At 45.1% G+C, this 17463-nt stretch overlaps 1 protein-coding gene across 2 annotated transcripts in view; it reads right to left on the bottom strand.

Annotated features, from left to right (window-relative positions):
- Positions 1 to 2791, bottom strand: part of B3GALNT2 (beta-1,3-N-acetylgalactosaminyltransferase 2) — a 58267-nt gene extending 55476 nt beyond the window's left edge. Inside the window, exon 1 of one of the 2 annotated variants that reach the window (XM_047759480.1) lies at positions 2450 to 2791. In XM_047759480.1, coding sequence (XP_047615436.1) covers positions 2450 to 2561 — 112 coding nt within the window. In that variant the 5' untranslated portion in view covers positions 2562 to 2791. The remainder of the gene's footprint in view (positions 1 to 2449) is intronic. The other variant, XM_047759481.1, reaches the window with a different exon arrangement.
- Positions 2792 to 17463: the final 14672 nt, after the last annotated feature.

Genomic DNA, 17463 nt, shown 5'->3' with positions numbered 1-17463 from the left:
CTGGGAATTTATCTGAAAAACACAAAAACATGAATTTGAAAAGATATTTGCACCCCAATGTTGACAGCACCATTATTTACAATTATCGATATATGGAAACAATGAAATTGTCCACCAAAAGATGAATGGATAAAGAAGTGGTATATACATATAATGGAGGAGTGCCTGTTGTGTCACAGCGGAAACAAATCTGACTAGGAACCATGAGGTTGCGGGTTCAATCCCTAGCCTTGCTCAGCGGGTTAAGGATCCAGCATTGCCATGAGCTGTGGTGCAGGTCGAAGAGGCAGCTTGGATCTGGCGTTGCTGTGGCTGTGGTATAGGCCGGTAGCTAGAGCTCCGATTTGATCCCTAGCCTGGGAACTTCCATATGCAGCAGGTGTAGCCCAAAAAAAAAAAAAAAAAAAAAAAAAGCAAAACAAAACAAACAAAAATATATATATATATATAATGGAGTATCATTCAGCCTTAAGAAAGAACAAAACTTTGCCATTTGCAGCGACATTGATGGACTTGGAGGACATTATGCTAAGGGAAATAAATGAGACAAATATTGCATGATATCACTTATATGTGGAATCTAAAAGTTACAACAGACTACTGAACATAACAAATAAGAAGCAGACCCACAGATAAAGAGAACAAATTAGTGCTTACCAGTGGTGGTGGGGGGGGGCATATAGGGGTAGGGAAAGGGAGGTACTAACTGCTGCGTAAAAGATGGGCTCAAGGATGTATTTATTGCACAACACAGGGAACATAGCAATATTTTGTAATAACTGTTAATGTAAAGTAACCTTTCAAATTGTCTAAAACATAAAAATTAAATTAAAAAAAAAAAAAACTTAAGGAGTTCCTGCCATGGCAGGTGGATAAAAGAGCCAGCATTATTGCAGCTGATAGGTGGCAGCTGCAGCTAGGATTCAATCCCTGGGCCAAGGAACTTCCATATGCCGTGGGTGTGACCATTATAAAAAATAAAAAATCTTAAGAAATTGCCAGGCAGGCCTACTAAGTTTTAAGTTTCAATGTAGGGTTTTGGCTTGTTTATGGACCCTAAAAGATATTTAGGTCATAAATATCCTAAGAATAAAATTAAACTCCAGTGGAGCTCACTCATCATACATAACTGAAAGAAACTAAAGGCGAATCCAACAGATGTTATAGAACATTTTATGGATATGGCACTCTTTCCTCAGCTCCATTTACAAAACCCTATAAACAAAACAACAAAAAAAAATCCTCATCTGTTAACAGGTTAAATGCCCTGTAACACCGCACTTTCATTAAATCATTTAAATAGGGTCTCGATTCTATTCAGGTCACACGAAGAGCCTTTTTTAAAGAGCTTGTGGCTTCCCTAACACAAAGGGATTTTAAGAGATTGTTACCAGAATAAAGAACTCTAATTATAACAATGAGATTGCTTTGAGGACTGCCCGAATTAGTTTCCATACTTCCTAGGCACAGAGCCATCTCAGAATTCAGATATTCAATTCTAATCCTTGAAAATACTGGATAAGAAAACTTTCTAGGGGAGAAGTGGTAAGAACAAATTCCCAAGGTAGTTAAAAAACAAAACGACTATTTCCCCATCTTTAAAATAGCCGTCTAGGCTTTATCATACGTCCTAGAGCAAGCCCTTAAAAAGAAGACAGAAAAGGGAAACCTTAAATGTTCAGAGCGGTGGAATTAGTTAACAGAAAATCCACTGGGCTGTGGGCAAAGCATTCTATTTATCAGGCTGGGAAGTGAATATGAACAAAGAGTTCTTTCCCATGAGAAACTAACTTTTGGAGCAAATGGATACAATCGTAGAGGAACTTGCTATTTTCGTGTATAATTCATTAAAAGGCTTTGCAAACCAAACTCTCAGGAATAACTCCATTCGCAGCCATGCCCTATTTCATGGCTAGATTTGTTTAACCGACTTACAACCACAGTTTTCAAAGAATACAAAGCAGAGTACGTTCTTAAAGCAAAGTTGTTCCTTAAAAGCAAACCCCAGCCACCTCTTTAAAAAGGCACAAAAACGTGATCCACGGACCCTAAGACCTCAAAGTCCTGATCCAATAAGACCAACAGCTGCGGGAGGAGCAGAGCCACCTGGGAGCCCAGCCCCGGGCGTTAACAGCTGCCCCTCGGGTTGAAGGACACATGGGGCTCGGCTCCCCGGGCAGGCGGGAAAGGCCTGGGGACAGCCGAAGGACTTGCAGTCGTCCGCACCGGTTTTGTGGTCATCTAGAAGAGCCGGGAGGTGAGAAACGGCGGAGACACGAAGAGAGAAAAGCGCCCTCCAGTTTGCCCGATGTTAACGCCGGGAAGATGAAAAGGGCCATTTGTTTCATCTGGGGACCGCCGGGCCGGCCCGTCCCCCAACCCAGACTCTCGGCCAGGCTCCGTGGAAGAAGCCGGCCGCTCGCCCGCCCGCCCCGCCCCAGGACCTCACCTGCGGGGCCGGCCCCCGAGGCGCGGGCGGGCGGCGGGGAGCGCAGCCGCAGCCAGAGGTGCAGCGCGGCCCCGAGCACACACGGGCACAGCAGCACCAGCCAGTTTCGCATTGGCCGCCCCCGCCGGCTCCACCTCGCGCCCCCACCGCGCGCCGGGCTCTCCCGCGTCCCGGCGGACAGGGAGGGGCCCTGAAAGTAAGGAGGCCGGGGGCAGTGGCCGACTCCCGCGCGACTACTCCGGGAACGCCCGCCCTCGTGCCTGCCGCCGTCTAGGTCTCTCTCGGCTTAGGTTCCTCCGACCGCTGGCGGCTGCGCCTCCGCCGGCCAGAGCCCCGCCCCCTTTTCTGGGCCTTCCCCGGCCCCGCCCACCTTTTCTCTCACTCGCCCCGCCCTCTTCTAGCTTGTCCCCTCCCACTTCCCCTGGCCGGCCGGGAGCTGAAGTCCCGCTCTGAGCTTAAGGAGGAAGTGCCCCAGTGATCCGATGGCTGGGAAACCACATTTCCCACAACCCCACGCACTCGCTTCCGTCACTCGGCGACGCGTAAGCAAAGCGCGAGGCCTCACACAGAGCATGCGCAGCCCTGCTCCACGTTTACTGCCCCCCGGCGGCGGAGGAGAGGTAGTGCTGGACAACCCAGCGCTCAGGGGCCGCCCCAACCCCGGGAGAGAAATAATAGCTGGGGTGAAGGGCGCCGGTTGCCTAAGATTTAAAGGAGATCTTGGGACAAGACAGTTTTAAATCACGCAGAGCTTCCTTAGGCCGAATGCTAGCCTCGTGTAAGAGATGGGATCTTGCTGGCATCTACTGGGCGCGGAGATCGGGGCGGGGCAGCCCAAATGCCCGTGTCTTCAGCGGTGAATCATCAAGTATTAGTTCTGGTGCTTCGGTACCCGGCTCTAAGAACTCAGGATGAGTAAGACCAAGCCCAAGGGATCAAGCTGTGCAGTACGACAGCGATGGCCGAATGGAGGGTACATTACACGTGCTCAGATTTCAAACTGGCGCTGGAAAGTTGCGAGAAGAACCGGGTGCACTCACACCTCCTATAGGACGTGAGCCGGTAGAAAATGCGGGCTGCTAGGCACCTGTGGGAAGGACCTGCTGCGACCCTCCGGGATACAGTCCTGCCCTGGGCCCCGAGGGCGTCACCCGTTCCGGCCTGCCTGCGGCCAAACGCAAAAGTGTCCTAGATGAGGAGCCTGAAGATCAGGGTACCGATGTTCAGAAGATGGTGCAGAGGATGAACATGAGGATGAACTATATTGTTGGAAAAACCCTTGGTTGAAAGCCCCAGGAAATCCACTTCAAACAGGCTTAAGGAAAAAAGGGTAATTTATTCAAGTCACTGAACAGTCCAGGAGATGTCTTAGGCACTGTCAGTACCATAGTCTCACTGAGGGGCAATTTAATTTCCTCTATTAAAATTATTTTTGGAGTTCCCTTCAGTGCCTCAGGGAAAGGAATCTGACTAGTATCCATGAGGACACAGGTTGGATCCTTAGCCTTACTCAGTGGGTTAAGGATCCTGCCTTGCCATGAGCTATGCTGTAGGTCCCAGACTCGGTTTGGATCTGACGTTGCTGTGGCTATGGCCTAGGCTGGCAGCTACAGCTCCAATTCACCCCTAGGCGGGGAACCTCCATATGCTGCTGCTGCGGCCCTAATAAATAAATCAATAAATCAATAAATAAAATTATTTTTTATTGTTTTGTAATATGGTCTGCACTGTAATTTTAAAATGTTTTAATTGTTGTACAAAAGCTATAAGCCTAAGGATTTTATACTGTTTGTACTAAGTAAAATAATAAACAATTTAATATGGTGTCAGAAGTAAATTTTTCCCTTTAAAGGAATTTGTATGTTCATTAGTTATCTATTGCTACCCAACAAATTACTCCAAAACTCTTAAAACAACAAGAATCACTTACTGTGCCTCACAATTTCTGAGTCAGGAATTGGGGAGCTACATTCAGGTTCAGGATCTCCCATATAGTTGGAGGCAGATGTCCACTGGGGCTGTGGTCATCTGAAGGCAGGACTAGGCGTCCTCAGTGCCTCACTTCCCCGGCTGGCAAGTTGGGGCTCTCTTTCTGCCTCTCTAAGTTGGTCTTTAAGTGGGTCTCTCCAACAAGCTGCATTAGAGTCCCCACACCATGGTGGCTTGCTTCCCCAGGAACTGGAGACCCAAGAGACTGCTGAGCATAGTGCAAGACCTTTGAGGATGAATCCTTGGAAGACATGCTGTCACTTCAGAGGTGTTCTATTGGTCACACAGACCAGCCCTGATTGACTGTGGTAGGGGCCACACCAGGGCATGAGCACCAGGAGGCAAGGATGGTTGTGGGGTCAATTTGGAAGCTGGCTGCCAGAGTGTATCATGCAAATCTGAGAAACACTACTATGTCTAAACAGCCTGGGGGAGTCTTTAGAGCTCCTACACATTCTCCATGGCCCCTGAATACCCTAAAGACAAGAAAAAACAAGTTATCATTTTTGTGAGAAATGTGGGATTAGTAGGTTGTTATCATTGTGGCTCCTGGGCAAATGTCACCAAGATCTGTGTGTTTACATATTGCAACAGGAAGGAGAATACCTAATGTCTACACATTTCTTGTGAGACATTCTTCTTTGTTTAGAAACTATGCTCACCTGCTTTCTGTGTGTCAAAGAAACTCTCAAGAAATTAGTAATTGGTTGTCATGAAGGATGTCCTTTGTTTGTTTTGTTTAGTTGGCTTTTATTGTTTTGCTTTATAAGGGCTGCACCTGCAGCATATGGAAATTCCCAGGCTAGGGGTTGAATCAGAGCTGCAGCTGCCAGCCTATACCACAGCCACAGCAACACCAGATCTGATCCGTGTCTGTGACCCACACCACAGCTCACAGCAACGCTGGATTCTTAACCCAATGAGTGAGGCCAGGGATTGAACCCGCATCCTCATGGATACAAGTCAGGTTCGTAACCCGCTGAGACACAATGGAAATTCCCAGGATGTCCTGTTTTTTTTTTTTTATCCTCAAGAAAGGCAATAAAATCTCTCTTGACATCCTGAAATTTTCTTTTTGTGATTAGAGAATTATAATGAGTTAATCCTCAAGAGGAATAATCCGTAATTTAGGCAGATCTATTAATTCAGATACTCATTGAGCACCTATTATGAGCTAGGTATTTTTGTAGGCTCTTGGGATAAACTGATGAACAAGATAAAGACCCCTGTGGCGTGGTGATGGGGGCAGGGACAGACTATAGACTCTATATATAATAAGTACATTTTATCAGCATGTGGAAGATGATAAATGCTATAGAAAATGACAAAAAAAATAGAGCAGGGTAGGAGAATTGGGAATGTGTGACTGAAATGGGCAGACTGCAGTATTTTTTCTTTTAAATCCCACCTTTTATTTATTTAAAAAAATTTTTTTTCATTTTTGGCCACCCCTCAGCATATGGAGTTCCTGGGCCAGGGATCAGATCCAAGCCACAGTCATTACCTAAGCCGCAGCTGTGACAATGCTGGATCCTTAATCTACTGTGCCAACCTGGGGAGTGAACCTGCGACCCAGTGCTCCCAAGACGCCACCGATCCATTTTCACCACAGTGGGAACTCCAGATTGCAGTATTAAATAACAATATTTGAACAAGTGGTCAGAATTATAATGAGCACTAAAGTGAGGAATGAACAAAACTATCCTAAAATATTTACTAATCAAGATGCTCCTTCCAGGAGTTCCTTTTTCATGGCTCAGTGGTTAACAAACCTGACTAGTATCCATGAGGATTCGGGTTTGATTCTTGGCCTTGCTCAGTGGGTTAAGGATCCAGCATTGCCGTGAGCTGTGGTGTAGGTCGAAGATGCAGCTTGGATCTGGTGTTGCTGTGGCTGTGGTGTAGGCCGGTAGCTGTGGCTCCAATTTAACCTCTAGCCTGGAAACTTCCATATGCCACAGGTGTGGCCCTAAAAATAAAAAAAATTGAAAAAAAAGATGTTCCTTCCAGAGTTCTCATTGAGGCTCAGCAGATTAAGAACTTGACATAGTGTCCGTGAAGATTCAGGTTCAATCCCTGCCCTCGCTCAGTGGGTTAAGGACCCAGCAACGCTGTGAGCTGTGGTGTAGGTCACAGACATGGCTTGGGTCACGCACTGCTGTGGCTGTGGCACAGGTGGGCAGCTGCAGCTTTGATTCATCTCCTAGCCTGGGAGCTTCCATATCCTGCAGGTGCGGCCCTAAAAAAAATAAAAGGAAAAGATTTTCCTTCCCATTATCAAGATGCTTAACCTATAGAGGAAACGTCATGGCATCCGACAGGCCTATAATGGAGAGTTATGAGTAACTTTTTAGCATCTTCAGCTCTCATCACAGTGGGCGCTGCCTCTATCATGTGTTGATAGGACCAGTTGCCCTTCCCCCACTTGTTGTCTATTATCACCTGATAAACTTAAGACTAAAGTGAGTAAAGATGATAAAAGAGACTATATGCATAATGGAAAGATAAACATTTTTAAACTTAGAGATAATGTAAACAGTCTGTGGGGTCAAGGTGTGCATAGGTGGCTGCATCAATTTTGCATTCTCACCCACAGGGCACAAAGTTTCCTTTTTCTCCACATCCTCACCAACACTTGCCTTTTCTCTCTCTCTCTTTTTTTAGGGCTGCATATGTGGCATATGGAAGTTCCCGGGCTAGGGGTCAAATCAAAGCTACAGCTGCCAGCCTGCACCACAGGCATAGCAACACAGAATCCAAGCCACATCTATGACCTATACCATAGCCCACGGCAATGCCAGATCCTTAACCCACTGAGTAAGGCCAGGGATCAAACCCATGTCCTCATGGTCATTAGTCGGGTTCATTACTGATGAGCCACAAAGGGAACTCCCAACACTTGTCTTTTTGATGAGAGCCATTCAGGTATGAGGTGACATCTCACTGTGGTTTTGATTTGCATTTCCCTGGTCATTACTTTTTAATTTTTTTTTGTCTTTTCTAGGGCCGCACCGTGGCATATGGAGATTCCCAGGCTAGGGGTCTAATCAGAGCTGTAGCCGCTGGCCTACACCACAGCCATGGCAACAGGGGGTCGATCGGAGCTGCATCTGCAACCTACACCACAGCTCATGGCAATGCTGGGTGCCCAACCCACTGATCAAGGCCAGGGATCGAACCCGTAACGTCATGGTTCCTAGTTGCATTCGTTAACCACTGCACCACGATGGGAACTCCTCCCTGATCATTACTAATAGTGATCATCTTTCCATGTACCTGGTGACCATCTATATGTCTTCTTTGGAAAAATGTCTATTCAGAGCCTCTGCCCATTTTTTTAACAGGGCCCAATTCCTATTTGCCAACCAATGGAGTAAAGATTACCCTTGAAAATCTCTTAAATAGCCAAAAAAAAAAAAAAAAAGTGCAGTAGGTTTGGTTCTGTGTACACAAAAATCGGTGGCATTTTTCCTTCTAATTCTTTATCATTAATGTTTCTCTGCAGCTCTTCAATCATTCACTTTCTTCCACAAGGAAACCATCTGGCTTAGTCACTCAAACAATAAAGTTCACTTTTGGGGTGGGGGGCACAGTCTTTAAGGCATTACCTACCGTGCTGTGGCTCCCTTTGCCTGGCAAAGCAATAAAGTTATCTTTTTCTCCTTTAAAAAAAAAAGTTCACTTTGGGGGCTAACAGTTGGGAAACTTTTAAAACCAAGCAGACTTTTTTTTTTTTTCAAGGATTTCAAGACTGTGGCACATACTGCCCAAGTAATGCATACTTTTTAAATGATTACATCTCTTTTTTTTTCAGCCAAAAGTTGAATTATTTCAGTGAAGAACTGACTTAAATGATATGGCTATCAGAAATCTTTGCAGAAGACAACCTTTTTTTTATACCACCAGATGGAACTCTTAACATCTCAGTCTGAAGCGTTTTGACTCATATTTTGATGATCCTACTTGTTCAGGGCTTCTTCAAGAAGAGGAGGAAAAATAGATAACTGCCAAATTGTCTTACAAAAATGTATTCAAGGAAGAGGAAGAAGGCTAGAGAAATGGGAGCAGAATGACTATGAAGGAGAATCAGAGGAGGGGAGGTTAGAGATGTAGTCTTGAGCAAGAATGCAGTATACAGAGTTCCCGCTACGGTACAATGAGTTAAGGATCTGGCGTAGCCACAGCGATGGCATAGGTCACAGCTGTGGCTAGACTTTGATCTCTGGTCTGGACCTTCCATAATGCAGTGGGTGTGGCCTCTCCAAAAAGAATACGATATAAATCACGAAAAAGACTTTTACTCTGACATGGTAGTGACTTGACAGTTTTGAGCAGAGGAGTAACAGGATCTGACTTTTTTTTTTTTTTTTTGTCTTTTTGCCATTTCTAGGGCCATTCCCTCGGCATATGTGTGTTCCCAGGCTAGGGGTCAAATCGGAGCTGTAGCCACCGGCCTACGCCAGAGCCACAGCAACTCGGGATCCGAGCCGCGTCTGCTAACTACACCACAGCTCACCTCAATGCCGGATCCTTAACCCACTGAGCAAGGCCAGGGATCGAACCCACAACCTCATGGTTCCTAGTTGGATTCGTTAACCACTGAGCCACGATGGGAACTCCAGGATCTGACATGTTTTAGCAGCATCGCTAACAGTGCCTTGTTGAGCTGGACAGGCTGGGGGGTGAGGGATATCTGAGGGGTGGGGGAGGAAGAAGATGACAGTGTCATTTGCCCTTTGAGACAAGGTGCAGCAGCGAGGGCCCAGCAGAAGGTGGAGGAATGTTTCCAGGGAACTAAATGGACTCGGTCTAGCTGAGAGGGGAGGCGGCGGGCTAAGAGGTGGCCATAGTGCACCACCCAGACCACCTTTCTGGATGGAGAGTAGGCTGCTGAGGCCTCTCCGTTGAATCTCCTTTTGGGAACCACTCTTAGCTGAAGGGTGCTGCCTTGTCTAAGGGTACAGCTCTCTCAACTGAGGCAAATCCAATGACTAGTTAATTGGGGGTAAAAAGATTTGGGATAATGGCTGAAGAGTGATCCCACAGCTTCTGTTGCCACTGCATCCCAGTTCAGCGTCTTCCTCTGACCATTCTGTTTCCCTCACCCTGTTTTAAGTGTCTCCAAGAGCAGTCTCCAAGACACCTGCACATGACCTGGGTTTCAGAATCTGTCTTTGGGAAACTTGACCTAAGACCATCTCTGTTCTCCACCTAAAACCCTGCAAGGGCTCCTCAGTTCACTCACAGTGAAACCAAAGTTCTCACAATGGCCTTTGGGGCCTATAACCTCATCCCCTGTCACCCTCCACCCTAACACCTTTGTTCCAGAGTCATACCAGACTTTACGCCGTCCCTTCACTACCACGACAGGCACATTCTTGCCTCAGGGTCTTTGTACTGTTTGTTCTTTCTTCTTTTTTCTTTTTCTTTTTTTGCTTTATTAGGGCCGCATTGCGGCATATGGAGGTTCCCAGGCTAGGGGTCCAATTAGAGCTACACTTGCTGGCCTACCCCACAGCCACAGCAACGTGGGATCCAAGACGCATCTGTGACCTACACCACAGCTCTCAGCAATGCCGGATCCTTAACCCACTGAGTGAGGCCAAGAGTCAAACCTATGTCCTCATGGATTCTAGTCGGGCTTGTTACCACTGAGCCACAGTGGGAACTCCCCAGTTTGTTCCTCTGCTCGTCCTCTGGATACCTTTGTGACTAACTCTTCCGCCTCCTTCAAGTCAGCTAAATGGCTGCCTCCTCAGCGAAGCCTTCCCCATCCATGCCACTGAAAATTGCAGCTTCCCTCCATCCTCTACTAATCTCCATCCCTCTATTCGCCATCATTTATTACCCTTGAACATACTGTCCAATCTCCTTATATTGTTTTGTTTTGTTTATGGTCTTTTGTCCCCACATGGAGCAGGAACTTTTCCCCCTCCCCCTTTGCTCACGGACCCATCCCAGAACATGGCACTTTGTAGGTGGTTCATAAATATTTCTCAATGAAGGCCTGAGTGAATGAACTGAGAAATCCTTATGGAGTGGATTGTAGCAGAACCGCTGGCATGTGTCCATCCAGGATAGTGTGACAGAGACACAAGCATTCAGGTGCAAGCAGAGGAAGAGGAAATCACAAAGGGTATCGAGAAAGAGCCAGAATACAGGAAGAAAATGGGAGAAAGTGTCACAGAAGACAAGGGTGAGGGGCCGGGCTTGGGGAAGAAATCAGGCAGCTGTGAACAGTGTTGTCAATATATGAAACAAAGTAAAGACTAGGAAGGAGCTCCCAGTATGGCTCAGTGGGTTACCAACCCAACTAGTATCCTTGAAGATGTGGGTTCGATCCCTGGCCTCAATCAGTGGGTTAAGGATCCAGGATTGCCATGAGCTGTAGTGTAGGTCATACACGAGGCTTGGATCCCCAGTTGCTGTACTGTGGTTTAGCCAGCAGCTGCAGCTCCAACTCACCCCTAGCCTGGGATCTTCCATATGCTGCAGGTGCGCCCCCCCCCCAAAAAAAAGCAAGAAAAAAAAAAGACTTGTAGACAGAATGAGTTCCCCACATTCACATATTGAAATCTAATCCCCTACATGATGACACCTGAAGGTGTGATGCCTTGGGAGGTAGTAAGGTCATGAGGGTGGAGCCCTCATGGCAAGATTAGTGCCCTTATAAGAAGAGGCCATTGAGCCAGTCATTCCATTTACCCACTTCTACAGCAAACAGCTGGTAGTCTACGACCTGGAAGAGGGCTCTCGCCAGAACCCAACCCTGCAGGCACCCTGAGCTCACATTTCCAGACTTCTGCATCATGAGAAATGAATTTCCGTTGTTTTCAAGCCATCCGGTGTATGGTACTTTTTGTTACAGCAGCCAGAACTAACAATGACAGAGACAAAGAGAGTTGTGAGGAAGGTTCAAGGCAGAGGGAGGGTTCTGGGCATTGAGGGGAGAATCAGAAGTAGTGAAGTGGAAATAGCTTGCAGATTACTTTTTCAAGAAGCTTCGCTATGAAGACAGAAAAGAGGGAGATTGGCACTGGGAGAAGAAGGGTGTGTGTACTTAGGTGGTATTTTATGTGATGTACGGAAAGAGCCAGTAAGAACCATATAATTTATCATCCAAGCCAGAGTTTTGAGAGAAAAAAAGGGAAAGGACAAATGCTAAACTGGATAGATGCCGGACATTGGGGACTTTCTCTAAACCCAGACATATGGTCACCCCATTCAAAGCTCTAGGTCTCTATTCAAGTCATTCCTCTTTGTACTTGGCAGGTGACAGCATTTTCTAGCAGTAGGAGGCAGAAAAAGTTTGCCTCTTTTTGACTTTTTTTTTTTTTAAAGGCAACTAAGTATTGGTAATAGCCGAGACATGGAAACAACCTAAATGTCTATCGTCAGAGGAGTGGATCAAGAAGATGTGGTACATATACACAATGGAATATTACTCGGTCATTAAAAGGAAGGAAATAATGGCATTTGCAGCAACATGGATGGACCTAGAAATTATCATGCTAAGTGAAGTCAGACAGTGAGACACCAACATCATATGCTACCACTTACACGTGGAATCTAAAAAAAGGACACAATGAACTTCTTTTCAGAACAGATACTGATGCACAGACTTCGAAAACCTATGGTTTCCAAATGAGACAGGTTGGGGGTGGGGGTGGGGATGCACTGAGGGTTTGGGATGAAATGCTATAGAATTGGGTTGTGAGGCAAACGTGATAACCACTACACTATAGAAACACCCACTTTTTTTTCCCCCTGTACAGCATGGGGACCAAGTTACACATACATGTATACATACAGTGGGAAAAAAAAATAAAAAAATTGGGTTGTGATGATCATTGTACAACTATAAATGTAATAAAATTCATTGAGTAATTAAAAATAAATAAAGCAACTAAGTATTGGTAAAGGTTAGTTTAGTCACAGGTGTATGCTGAAAACAGGAGACTTCAATTTAGATTTTACTTTAGGAAAATTCATTTTGTATCTTTTTATGAAAAGAAACAACTCTATTCTAGATTATTTCAAAGGGGAAATGATATTTGAGCAATATAAAAATATTAGTTGTGTTGTATTTTCACACTGATTCCTTTTACTTTTAAAGGATGAACTTCTTTCTTCCTCCTAGTACACAATAATTTCTATTAGCTATCACTTCAGTTTCAGTACATACATTGCTATATGCACACTTATTTTTCTTTCTTTCTTCTTTCTTTCTTTCTTTCTTTCTTTCTTTCTTTCTTTCTTTCTTTCTTTCTTTCTTTCTTTCTTTCTTTCTTTCTTTCTTTCGTCTTTTTGCCATTTCTTGGGCTGCTGCCACGGCATATGAAGGTTCCCAGGCTAGGGGTTGAATCGGAGCTGTAGCCACCGGCCTACACCACAGCCACAGCAACACGGGATCCAAGCCATGTCTGCAACCTACACCACAGCTCACGGCAATGCCGGATCGTTAACCCACTGAGCAAGGGCAGGGAACGAACCCGCAACCTCATGGTTCCTAGTCGGATTCGTTTCCACTGCACCACAACGGAAACTCCTGCACACATATCTTATTTGTATTTATAAATTAGTCAAATCAGATTTCAATAAATTTCAACCTTACTATTGAGGGATTATAAAGACTTAAAAAGGATGACAAATGATACCAAAATTCTTTTTTCCTTTCTTTTTTTTTTTTTAAATTTTTGGCCACCCCATGGTATATAGAGTTCCCAGGCCAAGGTTCAGATCTGAGCCACAGTTGCAACTCCAGATCCTTTAACCCACTGAGCAGGGTTGGAAATAGAATCTGCATCCCAGTGCTGCAGAAACGCTGCTGATCCCATTGTGCCCCAGCAGGAACTCCCCAAATTCTTGTTATCAAAGATAAGACAAGTCCAAAAATAAAAGATTTTAGAAGTTCAGAATAGAAAAGTTTCCAGGGCATCTTGGCAGACTCTAATATTATAAAAATTAAGGAGTTCCTGTCGTGGCTCAGCAGTTAGCAATGCCAACTAGCATCCACGAGGAGGCAGGTTTGATCCCTGGCCTTGCTCAGTGGGTTAAGGATCCAGCACTGCTGTGAGCTGTGGTGTAGGTGGCAGACTCGGCTGGGATCCTGTGTTGCTGTGGCTCTGGTGTAGGACGGGGGTGACAGCTCCAATTGGACCCCTAGCCTGGGGACCTCCATATGCTGTGGGTGTGGCCCTAAAAAGTCAAAAAGACTGTAAAAAAAATTAAAATTTAGAAAACTTTGTAAGAGGAAAAGCAGAATTAGAATATTCTCTGCAGGCCCATCAAACAAAGCTGAATTCAAAACCCAGATCTGCATGTATGAGTTATGTGACCTCAAGCAAGGAAAGTATTTAACCTCTTTAGTTCTCAAACTCCTAATCTGTGAAATGAGACTCACAAGGCCTACTTCAGTGAGTTGTTTTGAACATTAAACAAGAAAATATGTGGGTAAAGTCCAGCTCTCTTCTAAACATGAAGGCAGCTAGACTAAAATGAAGCTTATGCAACTTAAACCTCTGGAAAATATATCACTGAGATGAAGAAAAGGAAATTAATTCTAACAGTTGCTTTAAAATAAGCAAATAAACAACAGCAACAAAACCCCCAAAGAATTAATTAATATTTTTTCACCTTTACAGCTCAGATCCCAACTACCCGTACATCTTTTTAAATTTGTGTGTGTGTGTCTTTTTAGGGCCACACCCACAGCCTATGGAGGTTCCCAGGCTAGGGGTCTAATTGGAGCTGTAGCCACTGGCCTACGCCACAGCCACAACAATGCCAGATCCGAGCTGCATCTGCAGCCTACACCACAGCTTGTGGCAACGCCAGATCCTTAACCCACTGAGCGAGACCAGGGACCGAACCTGCAACCTCATTGTTCCTAGTCAGATTGATTTCCGCTGTGCCACGATGGGAAATCTCTCCAGTACATCTTGATACAGATGTTTCTCTATAAGGGAATTTCAGAACAAAAAAAATTGCAACATTTGGATTAGGGCTAGAATTCAAACACCTAGTGATGTGTCTTCGGCTTTTTTTTTTTTTTTTTTTTCTGGCCACACCTGCAGTATATGGATGTTCCCAGGCTGGGATCAAATCAGAGCCGGCCTGCACCACAGCCACAGCAATGCCAGATTCAAGCCTTGTCTGCAACCTACACCACAGCTTATGGCAATGACCAAGGGGTGCCATGGATTGAACCCACATGCTCATGGATACTAGTCAGATTCATTACCACTGAGCCCCAATGGGAACTCCATCTTCTGCCTTTTTAAAATTTAATAAATTGTACTACTCTGGTACTTCCTTCATCCCTTTTTTTTTTTCTTTTTCTTTTTAGAGCTGTACCTGAGGCATATGGAAGTTCCTGGGCTAAGAAATGAATCAGAGCTGCAGCTGAGGCCTAAGACACACTGCAACATGAGATCCCAGCCCCCATCTGGGGCCTACACTGCAGCTTGTGTAGTGTAGATCCCAAACCCACTGAGCCCAGCTAGGGATTGAACCTGCATGCTTACAGAGAAAATGTTGGATCCTTAACCCGCTGAACCACAACAGGAACACCCCCATTTCCTCTTCAGCTTAATGGAAATGCTAACAGCAATTCACAATATCAACTACCATGCATGGTGGTCTCAGTCCTGGGGGAATCTACCCCACTTCAGTGTCCTACTACATTGCAGAAGTCCTGGCTGTTGAGAAGTATCCTTCGGCCAGTCTGGAATAGGCAAAGCTAGAGTCCCTAATGGCTTTGACAACAAACAAGAAGTGTTGTGTAAGACTCCCTAAAGTGCCCTTATTCTAGGAAATCTATTGGCTTACCTCATCTCCTCATTTAGGCATTTTATCATCTCACATCACAAGCAGAAGAATGGTGAGCCAGTTCTGTAAGATATTTTGAGAGAAACAGACCACACTCACATAACTTTTTTTTTTCTTTTTTGGCTGCCTGGCAGCATATGGAGTTCCTGGGCCAGGGATCAAGTCTGAGCCACAGTTGTGATCTACGCTGCAGCTGCAGCAATGCTGGATCCTTAACCCACTGTGCCAGGCCCAGGACTGAAGCTGTGTCTCAGTGCTCCAGAGACCTGTTGTGCCACAGCGGGAACTCCTCACATGATTTTATGATAGTATATTGTTATAATTGTCTATTTTATATTGGTTATTGTGGTTAATCTCTTACTGTGCCTAATTTATGAATTAAACTTTATCATAAGCATGTATGGATAGGAAAGAACATAGTAGCATAAATAGGGTTCGGTACTAGCTGTGGTTTTAAGCTGCTAAAACTGGGGGTCTTGGAACAAAATCCCCTGGGGATAAGGGGGGATTCCTGTATATATTCCTCAAATTACAAAATTCCCTAACGTAATACTCCTTTTTTTTTTTTTGGCTATTTCTTGGGCCGCTCCCTTGGCATATGCAGGTTCCCAGGCTAGGGGTTGAATCGGAGCTGCAGCCACCAGCCTACGCCAGAGCCACAGCAACGCGGGATCCGAGCGGAGTCTGCAACCTACACCTCAGCTCAGGGCAATGCCGGATCGTTAACTCACTGAACAAGGCCAGGGACCGAATCCGCAACCTCATGGTTCCTAGTTGGATTCGTTAACCACTGCGCCACGACGGGAACTCCTAACGTAATACTCTTAAAGTGACTGGGATTTATATGCGCACAGGGAGAAATTTATTTGTATTTTTTTCTGCCCTAATTTTTTCTTCTTGTTCCTCCTTTTTCATTCGATATCTTGAAATATGTTAGGAATCTTGGTTTTAGGAGCTCAAAGGAATGCAAGTTTTTCTTCCTCACTTTTGTTTAGGTTAAAAATCAACACTGCCCGTTGTGGCTCAGTGGTAATGAAACTAACTAGGATCCATGAGGACGCAGGTTCAATCCCTGGCCTTGATCAGTGGGTTAAGGATATGGCATTGCTATGAGCTTTGGTGTAGATTGCACATGTGGCTCAGATCTGGCGTTGCTGTGGCTGTGGCATAGGCAGGCAGCTACAGCTCTGATTCGACCCCTAGCCTTGGAACTTCCATATCCGTCAGGTGCAGCCCTAAAAAAGTAAAAGAAAACAAAACAAGAAAACCTATTGTTTTTATTTTTGCCCAAGATACACCATTAAAATCACTTCAAAGCTTTTTAACCAAAATCTGTACAAAGAATCCTTGAAGCGGTGAACTGCAGAATCATAATTTTTATAAGAAATGTATTTCAAATGCTAGCAGGGAGGATGGGACTAGGTTTCCAAATTGACATGACATTAATTCAGCAAGCATATCTTAGAGCTATTCTGAGTCAGAGGACAGGATGATATTTTGATCTTAAAAGATAAAAAGGTAATTCCAAATAGCTAATCATGCATGGGGTTTATTATCCACTTAGGCATAAGCCTCAGAGTAAGTTTCCTCCATGACAGCGAAGCCAGGTTCCATCTTACAACACCATTAAACTGTCTTTCCTTCTGGTTTATCCAGTCAGATGACTATCTCTTTATCCCAAGGAACTAATGTTGGGATACAAGACCTATAATTACCTTCCATGGAGATGGCAATAAGCAGCTCCAGCGACTGCTTCATCTGATCTCTGTCAAGCATTCAGTGGTGCAAGTGGTATTTCTCATGAGGCGAGCAGACCTGATATGGAATCCTAGTTCTGTCACTTACAAAAATTATAACCTCGGACAAATTACTTAATTTCTCTGAGGTTCAGTTGCTTTGTCTGTTGAATGTGAGAATGAATGCCTACCTCCTAAGATTTTTGAAAAATTAAATATAATACTGGATGCAAAAGCTCTTGGCACTGGCTGTGCTTGGAATGTCAGTTTCCTTTCTTCTACGAGGCTGGAAGAAAGGAAGAGGATAGAGGGCTGTCTTAGCTGGTGACTGACACATAGGAAACCACCCCAAAGCCCAGTGTTCATGCTTGTTCATGTCCCTTTAGGTCAGCTGGGGCGACAGCTGTAGATGGTGCGTTGCTGGGGGTGGGGGTGGGGGCCCATGCTGAAGGGACAGCC

The sequence above is a fragment of the Phacochoerus africanus genome, chromosome 15 (assembly GCF_016906955.1).
Source record: "Phacochoerus africanus isolate WHEZ1 chromosome 15, ROS_Pafr_v1, whole genome shotgun sequence".
NCBI classification, from domain to species: Eukaryota; Metazoa; Chordata; class Mammalia; order Artiodactyla; family Suidae; genus Phacochoerus; species Phacochoerus africanus.
This window is presented reverse-complemented; position numbering and strand designations above follow the sequence as displayed.